At 31.8% G+C, this 13,356-nt stretch overlaps 1 protein-coding gene across 1 annotated transcript; it reads right to left on the bottom strand.

Annotated features, from left to right (window-relative positions):
* Positions 1–12,514: 12,514 nt before the first annotated feature.
* Positions 12,515–13,156, bottom strand: LOC115887040. The gene has a single exon (XM_030906362.1). The coding sequence runs from the start codon at positions 13,154–13,156 to the stop codon at positions 12,515–12,517; it is 642 nt and encodes a 213-aa protein (XP_030762222.1).
* Positions 13,157–13,356: the final 200 nt, after the last annotated feature.

The raw sequence follows: 13,356 nt of genomic DNA, 5'->3' as shown, positions 1-13,356 counted from the left end.
AAAATAAAAATTGTGTCACTTCTGAGTTCTGTCCCTATATTCCGATATGTAAATAAAAACGAAAATGGTACATTTTATATCAATTTATTTATTAAAAGAATAGAATTACAAGAAAATATTAAGGTAATATAGGTCAGTCATAATTTTAATTAATGGGAAGTGATGTATTTGATGGAGTGTCAGCAAGATCAATGTTTGGCTTTATTTTGTGAGCAACCGCAAATCCCCCGCTCTGTGATGTTTAATTTGCTCCTTTTTTTTGTTAAGAGGTTTTGTAACGGCACTAAAACTCTTTCGACAAGGTATGACGAGGGAAAAGCTATTAAAAATTTCCTTGCGATTTCCCACAGTCCAGGATATTTTTCGGGTATTTCTGCTTGCAGCCAAAATGTTGGGTAGCCTTTTCTAAATTTCACCTTCAGCTCCTCATTAGTGCTTAGCTCGAGCAGCTCCTCTTGTAATACAACATTGGCCACTTCCGTTTCATCAAATGGATTTATGATCCATGGTGGTATATCCATCGTCAGTATATCTTCAAACCTGGTTTTGAAGTCATCATGCAGAGCACTTAAATGTTGACTGTAGGTATGGATATCCTCATCAATACATTCTACCTGCGACAAGTTTGGAAATTGAGAGAATTCGCGCCGACTAATGTTTTGCTTCATAAATTTCAATTTCCCAAGAAAAGCCGAAATTATCCCCTTTGTTTTTATTAAATTCAGGCTGTCCCCTTGTAACTGCAAGTTAATATCATTAAATTTTTTAAACAAATCTGTCAAATACGCAATGTCTGCTTTGAATTTGATCAAGTTTTCTTTTAAATCTGGATCTCTACTTTCTAAGAACTCTAATATGGAATCGAAAACAGAGTAAAATCTCGTTAAGCATGCACCTTTCGACAACCAGCGTACTTCAGTATGTAAGAGCAGTCGTTGGAAGTCTTCATCATTTTCGTCGCACAATTGAGCAAATAAACGCGTATTCAATGCATTGCTTCTGATTTTGTTGACAGCTTTTATTACAAAATGAAGAGATTGGTTCAACCTGTCACTTAAATGTTTTGCCACAAGATGTTGTCGGTGGATTACGCAATGAATAGCTGTAAGTCCTGGTATAATTCTTTTGAGATGACTTATAAACCCACGATATCGCCCGACCATTGCAGGAGCTCCGTCTGTTGCCACTGAAATAATGTTTGTAAATGGGATCGATTTTTCCGTAAAAAAATTACTCAGGACATTAAATATTGATTCGCCTTTAGTGTCAGTCTCCAAAGTTCTGGCAAATAGCAATTCTTCGTGAATTTCTTCCTCAACAATAAATCGGACATATGCCAATAGTAATGCTTCATTACTGGGTAACGTTGACTCGTCCAGTTGTATAGAAAAATGAGTTTTTTGCAGATGATTGCACAAAAAGCTTTCGATATCAGAGCTCATTTCATCAATGCGTCTTTGTACAGTATTGTTACTTAATGGAATTCTTTTTAGTACGTCAAATGGAGATTTGTGCAAAACAGTTTTTAAAACCTCTTCAACAGCGGGTAAAATTAATTGTTCTCCGATAGTGTGCGGTTTTCCAGATTTTGCTATAAGTAATGAGATATTGTAAGATGCCCGCAAGCCATCATCGTTACTTTGAGATGTTGAAGCGAACATACTGTGCATGGTGGGTCTCTTTCCATATTTTTCTTTCAATGTTTGAAAATATTTTAAATCTTTACCTATTTTATCAGTATGACACCTTTTTAGATGATCTTCGAGCTTTGATGGTTTCATAGAGTCATTGCTCAAAACTTTGTTGCATAATAGGCACATGGGCAATTGTTTGTCTGCCTCTGATGGAACAAAACCATATTTCAAATAATCGATACTATATTGTCGACATTTTTCTTTGCTGTAGCCATGTCTCGTGTCAGTTACCTACCTGTAAAAAAAATGTTTTAGTAACCAAGTTTTTTCTGAATATAGGTATCACAACACCGCAGCCTTTGTCAGCACGCGGAAATAGAATTACGCAAAGGGATCCAACTAATAAACCGCTGAGACAAATACAGACGTTTTCACAAAACGGTATCAATTTTAAAGTACATAATTTGCCACTAATTTTAATAGTATAAATAATTGTGTACTCCAGTATCGAATACTGATCATATTTGTGTAGGAAAAAATAAAAGTCGAAATCCCAAATTGTCCATAAAAACGATAACCAACATTTTATTAAATCAATGAGTTCGCCGCGCCCGTGTATTTGCGTGGTTTTGTGCTTCATTGTTAAACGTGACAAACTGGCATCGAAGTCCAAGCCTGCCCTTTTCTCCTGTCGCCCGCGCACCGCTCGCTCTTTCCGAAAAGAAGAAGTTTTGATAAAATAGTTATCAAAACCAATTTAAAATGATTGGTGAAATTACTGTTTTATAAAATTAGTAGTTATTTGCAAGAAAAATTACAAAATTAATTGCTCAATATTGCTTATTCGGCCTTTTTAGAGAGTAAGTGTTTCTCCTGTGAAAAACAATTGAATAAAAACGTGCTGTGTTTGTCTTCTTCAAATCGAAAGAGGACAATTAAAAATATCTGTAAGTTACTAAGTTACTTATTCATACAGGCCAAGTTGTGATCAACCGACTAGTACACGTAAACAAAATACTTAAGTACTATAACAAAAAAGGTAGGTTACTTACTTTTCTCCGCACTAGCAAACACAGATAAATTTTCTACAACTTTTTTTCCCAAATTCGCCTTTTTTCGAAATTCCGGAAACAAATGAATGCGTTTGCCTTTTGCATCAAGTATTTATAGTGGCATCAAGTTCATGTCTGAACAAGCATTAAGCATTGTTTGATAGCGCTTTGCAAGTCTGTACACGAAATTGTACGTAATATCGAATACGCAAGTTTGGACAACAGTCGCTTGCCTTATGCCAAAATATTATCTGCTTAGATAGGTACTTTTAAAAACAATGTAGGTAGGCCCTGCAAAAATTATGCTTACATTTTTGCTCTTTACTATCAAAAGCAGATAAATTCTCGTGGACCCCATTAACATCTTATGGACCCCCATGTTCACGCCTCACGTAGACCCCTTAGCAAGTCTCCTGTGAACCCCTGGGGGTCCACCTAACCACTTTGGGAATCATCACTGATTTAAACAATGAACTGTTAATCGCATACTCCCCTTAAAAAGTAAAATGTAAAAATTAAACATTTAACTGTGAGAAAAGCAATAAAATTAAAAACATGCCAGGAGTTACAAACAAGAATATTAAAGAAATACCCAATAAAAATATCTATTAAAATTTGACAACTGTCAAAAAATGTCATCATTGTCCGATTTTGACCAAAATTATGTGGCCAAGGCTAAAATTAAAGAGTAATTGAGCTGTCAAATTTGGACAGCTGTCGCACCCTCAAACTGACTTTGATAAAAATCGATATTGATGCTCCCTACCCCATACTCGGTTTTCATTTTATCGTCTCACATTTGAACTGTCAAATTTGACAGCTGTCGGTTTTCTTTTTAAGTTCTCCTTTGTAATGAAAATCGATATACATATTATTAGGATGCCCATAGGAAGTATTTAAGAAAAAATGGGAATTAACTGAGAAATCAGCATTACTAAAAAGTAAAACAAATTTAAGAAAAAAGCTTTATTTAAAACATTAAAAAGAAAAAATTAACTTTTCTTTTAAAAGTTTTAGTATGAACTTATAACTATTATTAATAATTTTATATTAGGCAAAAGCTATCGCGATTTGAGTGTACAGTTGCACTCATAAAAATCTGGTACGACACCTTTATCTTGTACCTGTAATTTTGTAATCTCCAAATATCTTGTAAACCTATCATTCCCATCCAGATAAATTAATAGTTAGGCAGGAAACCACAGTCCTGTTGTTGAAAAGCACAGCTGGTTTTACATTATAAAAATCAATTCGTTAGTGTTTTAACAGCAGGATTACGGGAGGCCTGCAGCCAATTTTAGAAGAACATTGAAAAAACTTTGTGTCCGAATAGTGGCTGGAGGCTTTGAGAGAGAGCAGAGACCTGCAGATCTTATTTTAATCGGTCATGTCATTTTACGTATTTTACATTGTATTTCTTATTGTGATTTTTTTATTTATAAGTGCATTTTTTATTTTTACTGATTGATTTTTGACTTATCTGTGAAATGTATATTTGTTATGACTAATAAAAATTATTATTATTATTATTATTTATTACACACGGGTACTGGAAATTGCCAAAATGATCTGGCAAACATCTTATTAAAAACGGCAGACCTTATAAAAAACAACGAGACCTCTGTTCTTTTCTCTCTGAATTGTCATAAGCTATCCATAAAAATTAAAAATAGATACGGATAATCAGAAAAACAGTAATTTGTGAAATGAATCTTGTTTGTCATTTTGCAGGATACCTAATAATAAAAATTACTTTGAATGCTGTAGATAAATGATAGAGTATTAAAACTAAAGAATTTCTGGACTCCATTCTACTACTAAAACTACAAAACCAAATATATCACACAATAAACAAAATAAAAAAACAAAAATATATCAATTTCAAAGAAAAGAATGAAATAAATTAAGCCGCACGTTAGTTGAAAGTTTCACACTATCCTAAAAAGAGGTAATTGTAACGATTTTTTTGATTCCGATTTCAGTAATTCTATTGGCTGAAATTTTTGACGGATGAATTTGACAGATAAAATTTCTGACAGATGCATCGTTTCAGCCAATAGAATCTGGAAATCTATTCAAGGTCATTGCCGTTTTAGGATAGTGTGGCTGCACCTCAGTGGCTGTAAGTGGTGTGTAGTTATTATCTTGTAATGGCGTATCGGCGGGTCGGCGTAACGATTTGAATCGATTTCAGTAATTCTATTGGCTGAAATTTTTGACAGATGAATTTGACAGATAAAATTTCTGACAGATGAATGTTTCAGCCAATAGAATTACTGGAAATCTATTCAAGGTCATTACGTTGTTACGCCGATACGCCGTTTTTAGGATAGTGTGGCTGCACCCTAACTGTATGTTGTCGATGACAAAAACTACGACTACGACTGATTACGACACTGGTTCATTTCTGTTGCTGGCAGCCATAATGGCGGCGTGCGCAAGGAAATGCGCGTAGCGTTCCCGCCAGAGCGAGTCGGCCTGCCGTGTGATTTATATGCCGTGCCTTTACCTTAACGATTAACCATATCTCTGCGATTAACACTCAAAAAAACGTTTACTACTGCAAATAATTAGAAAATAATTTGCAATTTGGCAACATCGACGATGTGCGCCTGCATAGTTTCGATAATCAAATGCAGCAAATAAGGGCTTCAAGGTCAGCCACCGGATCAAACAATTAAAATCCATTACATTTGATACATCCCTAATATAAGTCCCACAGAATATAAATAACCCATCTGCTGTTTTTTGTGTTGTTAAGTATGTTCTGTGGTTTTCTAATTGTTCTATGGTTATGGCATGACTCAAAGGGCATGACCGTTCGCCGTACGTCAAATTTAAGTTGTGTTTTGTGTTTTTTCCTGCTTTTTCCTTAAAAATGAAGTATATGAAAATGTATTCTTGAGTTTTGTACTGGAAATTAGGTAAAAAGATTGTAGAAGTAAAATAATTGTTGCAGTCTGAAATCAGAAAATGGTGTTAAGAAATAGACTAACGTGGAGCCAGAAGATTAAAAGTGATTAAATATCCTATGAAAAGCAGAATATAAAGAAAATGGTTACATTATCTTTTGTAGAGACCAGGAGAGAAATAAGTAGATATGTTTCCATACGTAAATAGAGGAGTATACAGGTTCTGTGATAATTGTTAGATTAAGTAATCCCTGGAATATTTTTAGTTTCTTGAATATACTTTGAAAGAGTAACACAAATTACTTGAGGTCTTGAGGTACCTATATGTTGGTCTTTAGCTACAAATACAGCAATAGTTTGAATCAAATACCTGATAAGTATATATGAGATTGGCAAAGAGTATTTAGCTAAGAAATTAAAGAATGAATATACTTATATTCTTAGATTAGACGTGATTTTTGAGGTAGCTATCAGCCTGTTTTACTTATAACCTTAATTTTATTATTTTTTTTAGTTGTTTCTTGGGTCTTGTGGCTATGGTTAGATTATAACAATAGTTTTTTGACGACGTTTCGCATTTATTGTATCATGCTTATGCTTTTTTAGGATTTTTTTTTCTATTTGAAAGACTCGTTAGAATTTAAGCAATTTATTGACTCTGTAAAAATTCCTACAAACTCATCTCATCCTTGTATACAAACATTCCTAATGACCTTATAACAGATATTCTAACGCAAAAGTTGGACCTTCTAAAGAATCATACTACTCTGTGTTTTAACGATTTTTAACAGCAATAGAACTAGTCATACATAATAACTATTTCCAATATGAAGATAAATATTATCAATAAGTAGATGGTGTTGCAATAGGCTCTCCAGTATCTTTTACCATTGCACAACTTGTTATGGAATTTGTGGAGGAAAAGGTACTTGAGACTTTGAAGTTAAAAACTATTTTTTTCAAAAGATATGTAGATGACTGTTTAGCAGCGGTCCTTGAAGACAAAATAAATGATATTCTAACAGCTTTCCACAATTTCCACCCTAAATTACAATTCACATTAGAAGTTGAAACCAATAACGAAATTAACTTTCTTGTTACTTTATTAAGAAATAAAAACCCACAAAATATAAAAACCAAATGGTATACAAAAAAAACATGGTCAGGACTATATCTAAATTATTATTCTAATCACCCTAAAACTAAAAAAATAAGCGTAATTATAGGTCTTACTGACCGGGCAATAACATTCACTTCTCCAGAATTTCGACCACATGTTTTAAAAAAATCAAACAAAGGCTAATTAATAACAACTTCCCTAACTCATTAATATCGAAAATTGTAAAACAACGAATATACTTATATAATAACAAAGCTAAAAAACAAACTAAAAGATATTAATAGGAATAATAGATTTATAGCTCTACCTTATACAGAAGGAGCGCCTGAAAAAATTAAATATATTTTATCTAAACATGACATAACTGTTTCTCACAAAGCTCAAAATTTGATAAAGTCCATGTTCACTCCATTAAAATTTAAAGTACTAACAAAAAAATGTCAAATGTAATTTACTCCGTACCATGCTTAAATTGTCCTGGAAAATATATAGGAATGACCACTCAGTATCTCGAAAACAGATTGAATGGCCATAAATATACCAAAAACGAATCCACATCGTTACATAAACACGAATCCCAAACAAACCACGAATTGGATTTCAAAAACACTACAATTCTGGCACAAGATCGAAATTATCATAAATTAGCCGTCAAGGAAATGATAGAAATTAAACAGGAGAAAAATGCTATTAATGACAGAAAAGATATCAGTAATCTCAGTCAAATCTACTATAATTTAATAAACCACTAAATTTAGATAAATTTATATTTTTATGAAAAATAAGCTAAATGTGGGTTTTACTTATTTATTTTTTGTCTTGTTGTTTTGCTACACTTTCAGTCAGGGTTGGAAAAAATCATGATTTTTTAATAAAAATAAAAAAAAATCAGATTTTTTTGATTTAAATCAGATTTTTTTTATTTTAATTCAAAACAATATTTAAATCGGATTTGCAAATGACTAGGACTTATTTCCAAGTAAAGTCCTATCCTAAATGGCTATAACTAAATCTTTATAACTCTGCCCGATACCGATAACATTAACAATTTTACGGCGCGTGTCATTTTTCCACATCGGTCACCAATATATTCCGCATAAAAAGTCGCTCGCTTCAGATCAAAAGGATTTTTTTTCAAACGTCTCAAGAGTAATAATTTTTGTAATTTTAACGCCTATGCATAAAAGTAAAGCACTGTTACGCCTAAGCACAAAAATATATTATTAAACAAAAAAAATGTTAATGCCCACTTGCACTATTTGTATAAACTTTGTTTAAAGGCTAAACAGTGATTAACTATACATATTTTATTATAGTTAATCACTGTTTAGCCTTTAAACAAAGTTTATACAAACGGTGCAAGTGGGCATAAGTGCCTACTACCTATCCTAGTTCTGCACTACACTGCGAATGATATGTATTCGAACAGCGACTTTTTGTCACTTATACATAATTTTTAAAATTTTAGTTTAGCGGTCTAATGGATTCACACGAAATTACTTCAAAAATTGGTCCAACATTTAAATTGATGAACAGATATTTTTATATAGTTCTATAACATTTACAATTATTTTTCGATTTATTATCTGTTATATGTTATAGAAATATTTTTTATAATTTTCTAAGACACATTTTTATAACTTTTACATTTATTTTTTTATTTATTATAAAGTTTCAATAATTCATATTTTTTTGATTTAAATCACATGATTAAAATTAAAAAAATCACTTGATTTAAATCACGATTTAAATCATGATTTAAATCATTTGATTTAAATCAAGCCAACACTGCTTTCAGTAAAATTTTTTTACCCTTTATGTAAAAATGGAAATAAAAAGAAAAAATGTTACAGATACAGAAATACATATTCTTCCAAGAAAAAAAAAGAAATTATTTCAATGCCTTTTTTTGTAAAGAAATATTCTCATAATATATACAGGGTGGCGCACCTCATTCGCCTCTGTGGATTATACGAAAACGGAAAGATGTAGAAACAAAATCTTTTATGGGTATATGTGGGGAGGCAATGTGCACAATTTAAAATTATTTCCAAATATACAGGGTGTTTCAGAACTAAGATCCATACCAAAGTTATATTTTTTCTTATGGAACACCCGGTATTTTATTTCATTTTTGGATTCTTGGGCCCAAAAAAAGGCATTTATTATCAGGGTTAAATATGTTTAAAATCTTTGGTTTTTGAGATATTTAAAGATATTTAAATTTGCATACCACAATAGAACACCCTGTACACTATTAACACCCTGTACATTACTTTTCAGAATTAATTCTTGTGCTGAGTTTAAAAGTAAAGAAATAACCTTTACTGAAAAATGGCATTGCTTCCTTAAATTTATACAGGGGTATCAAAAATTGCTGATCTATTTTAAGTATTTATTTTATATAAAAACTTCGTTATTTCAAATGCAACACCCTGTATTTTTTAAAATAAACCGAAACAGATTCAAATGCTCTTTCAAACTATATTAGGGTTTGCTATACCTATCTAGCTCAGATTTTGAATTAAAAGCGATTTTTAAATAAAATTGCAATCAAGATGGCTGCTGTCGTTATGGCAATTTTCTAGTGACAGTAACTATTTTCAAAGCCGACATTAGTTTAGGGACGTTATTATTTATAATTTATAACAGTCTACTTAGATTTGCCTACAATAGTTTAATAAATAAGTATTCATTATTTTGTCAAGAAAAATAAAGCAGTATCTGCTGGCGGAACGAATGGATATGTTTCTAGTGATTTTATTTTGTGAGGAAAATTGCTTCTTGGCCTCTAGAGCTTATGCTCAAAAATATCCAAATAGAAATCTTTCTGATAAGCGTTCCTTTGAAAAACTACTTGCCCTGTTTCGCAGAGCTGGTAATGTGTTTTATAAAAAAACCTGTTAGAGGCAGAAACCTGTCGTTGGAAGTGTAGAAAATGAATTTGTTGTAATTGTCTCTTTTATAGAGAATCCATATATCTACAAGACATCGTAGAATAAATCAAAGAACTACTTCGTTTTTCTTGATAGAATAATAATGTATATTTAATAAATATTATTTATTAAACTATTGTAGGTAAATTAAATAAAATTAAACTAAATTTAAATAAGTCCAGAAACTAATTTCGATTTTGAAAATAGCTACTAACTGTCAATACAAAAACTGTCATGACGACACTAGTTCTCTTGGTTGCCATTTTATTGAAAAATTGCTCTTTATTTAAAATCTGAGCTAGACAGGTATAGGAAACCCTAATATAGTTTGAAAGATTACAGTTGAGGGTTGGAACCTTTGGTGTTAAACAGCAAAATAAAAACACTAAATCACCACAATACACCAAAACACTTTTACTTTTACACTGGACGCGCGTTTCGCTAACCATGTTAGCATCATCAGCAGATGATTATAAACTGTCAGTTTATAATCATCTGTCAGTTTATAATCATCTGCTGATGATGCTAACATGGTTAGCGAAACGCGCGTCCAGTGTAAAAGTAAAAGTGTTTTGGTGTATTGTGGTGATTTAGTGTTTTTATTTTGCTAGTTTGAAAGAGCATTTGAATATGCTTCGATTTATTATAAAAAATACAGGGTGTTGTATTTGAAATAACGAAGTTTTTATGTAAAATAAATCCTTAAATTAAATCAGCAATTTTTGATACCCCTGTATAAATTTAAGGAAGTAATAACATTTTCCAGTAAAGTTTATTTCTTTACCTTTAAACTCAGCACAAGAATTAATTCTGAAAAGTAACGTGCAAGGTATTAATAATCTATTCTATATTAGAATGCAATTTAAAAATATCTTTAAATATCTCAAAAACCAAAGATTTTAAACATATGCCCAAACATTAACCCTTAATAAATGCCTTTTTTGGGCCCACGAATCCAAAAATGAAATAAAATACTTAAAAAATTTAACTTTGGTATGGATCTTAGTTCTGAAACACCCTGTATATTTCAAAATAATTTTAAATTGTGCACATTGCCTCCCCACATATACCCATAAAATATTTTGTTTCTACATCTTTCCGTTTTCGTATAATCAACCGAGGCGAATGAGTTGCGCCACCCTGTATACATTTAAAGATTAATATTATTAAGAGACGAATTGCTGCACTGAATATATCAAAATGGCTCGAATTAGTATAAAAAAGAGGAAAAAAATACAAAAAATCTATACGTACGAATTTTAAATAAACAATTCCAGCCATTCTCAGTAAAGAAACGGTAATAAACACTCCAAGGTACGCTATCACTTTTTTTATTTTTTAATATTCTTTAATATTTTTTAATGTTTTTTAATATCTTTTAGTATTTTTTAATGTTATTTTTATATTTATACATAATTAAATGGATATTATTACATAATTAAATGAATACACATTGTTGACTTTTAACTAGTTACTTTTGTTTTTTTTAAATGAAAAATGATTATAAAAAACACGTTTTTTGAATAAAACGTTTACATGAATTTCTCTATCAATAAATTTCATAGACTTGGTTATCAAATCGTGTTCCCGTAGATTACTTAAATACCTACAAATTTAAAAAAATAAATAAAAAACATTATTTGAACACAACAAAATAATATTAACACGTTGTTTTAATGTTATGAATATTTTACTTATTGACTTAATATTGTTTTGTAGACATAGGAAAGACCAAAAAAAAATCCTGAAGAAGCATGGTACAATAAATGCGAAACGTCGTCGAAAAACTTGTTTTAATCTAACCATAGCCACAAGACCTAAGAAACAACTAAAAAAAATATATAAGGCAATAAAATATATAAAGAATGTCAATACTTAATTTTATTAGGGATTTCTAAGTATGTGTGCTATTTGTAGAAAACATTTTATTATTTTTCATTGAACGTGCTTTTTGAACTAATATTTTTTAATAAATCATACTCGGTGTTACCTATTAAGTCACCCTGAAGCGTAGGTTTTTATGAAAATTGGTACTTTGCTGGGGTTGAGCCCAGGGGGGGCCTAGGACTTTTGTTTTTTTTAAATGAAAAATTATTATAAAAAACACGTTTTTTGAATAAAACGTTTACATGAATTTCTCTATCAATAAATTTCATAGACTTGGTTATCAAACCGTGTTCCCGTAGATTACTTAAATACCTACAAATTTAAAAAAATAAATAAAAATTAACACCTTTTTTGAACACAACAAAATAATATTAACACGTTAAGCGCCACGGCGCGGCGGTTCATAGGGACCGCTGAGTGTGTTGCCACACAGGGCCATGGCGGGCCATTGGACCGCCGGTTTGCACATTACTTTCGGTCGCTGTACAGGCCGAGGGACCGCAGTTAGATATTATTTAGCATTAAGCATGGACCGATATGGCCTGTGGGCTATAATCAGCAGTATTGGGTTTACAAAATACCGATTGAAAAGTTTGTTAGAAACTCATTTGTTAAGTTTTCAATTGATCTGAATTTTTAAACTGAGCGGTTCAAGCTTATTATAAATTAAATATGTTAACGGTTCAACATTTGTTTGTAAAAATTAAAACAAGGCCAAATATTATTTAAACATTTATTTGCAAAATATACCGTAAAAACTGACCAAAAAAAATGAATTGTGATATGTTCCAACTTTTTCTCTCTCAACAATCCAAACAAAAATGTGGCTTTTCTTCGCAATCTTCGCAATACGTAGTAACTTTCGGAACCTTATTCTTTTCAATTAACCCCTTTTTCTTTTTTTCGTAGCAACCGTGACAATATTTCCGAACACTGTGGGCAGCCCCTTCTTTCTTTTTGAATTGGTGATTGTTTATTTTCCTTTTCTTGCTAGGCCCAGGTGTGTGCTCCTGTTCGGGTGGAAAAGAAGGCCCTGTACAATATTTTCTCGAAATTCAGTAATCGACATTTTGTTATCATGAATTTCTTTATAGAGGAAGTGGGAATTTACAACGACAGTACCCAGAAGGAGCTCAATGGCAATTTTCCTGTACCACTTAATAATCTTTCTCAAAGCCGAACAGTAGCTGGACATTTGGTCAGAAAGATCTATTGAACTTTTTGCAGCATTATACTCCACAACTGCTGCTGGTTTTTGTATAGGTCCACTTCTGCGATTTACATTTACCGTTTCTGTGGTATGTCTGGTGGATAACATAACCACATCCCTCTTATTTTTCCATTTCATGATACATACTCCTTTTGAATTTTCTTTACCAATAATTTCACTAACTTTCAACTTTTGGGTAACGTCTCTCGGATTCCCCTTTCTATTACTACGAAGCGTACCCAGTAAATGGGTTTCGTGGTGTAAGAATTTGTGCCCCAGTTCCAAACTGGTGTAATAGTTGTCAGTGACTGCAGTTCTTCCTTTGTTTAGCAATTTTTCTGATAACTGCATTACAATTTTTGTAGGAACGGTGCAATTAGGGTCCCTTTCTTTTCCTGCATACATTTTGATATTCCAAGTATATCCCTTCTGACAACAAAGTTTAAAAAGCTTTACGCCATATTTATGCGCTTTTTGCGGTATGTATTGTTTTATTACCAATCTGCCTCTGAAGGGCACCAGGGACTCGACAATACAAAAAACGGGTCCGTGTGTATAAGCATCCTGGAACATTTCCAGCAAGTACTGTATTAGTGGTTTAATTT

The sequence above is a fragment of the Sitophilus oryzae genome, unplaced genomic scaffold, assembly GCF_002938485.1.
Source record: "Sitophilus oryzae breed Bouriz unplaced genomic scaffold, Soryzae_2.0 scaffold_551_pilon_pilon, whole genome shotgun sequence".
NCBI lineage: Eukaryota > Metazoa > Arthropoda > Insecta > Coleoptera > Curculionidae > Sitophilus > Sitophilus oryzae.
This window is presented reverse-complemented; position numbering and strand designations above follow the sequence as displayed.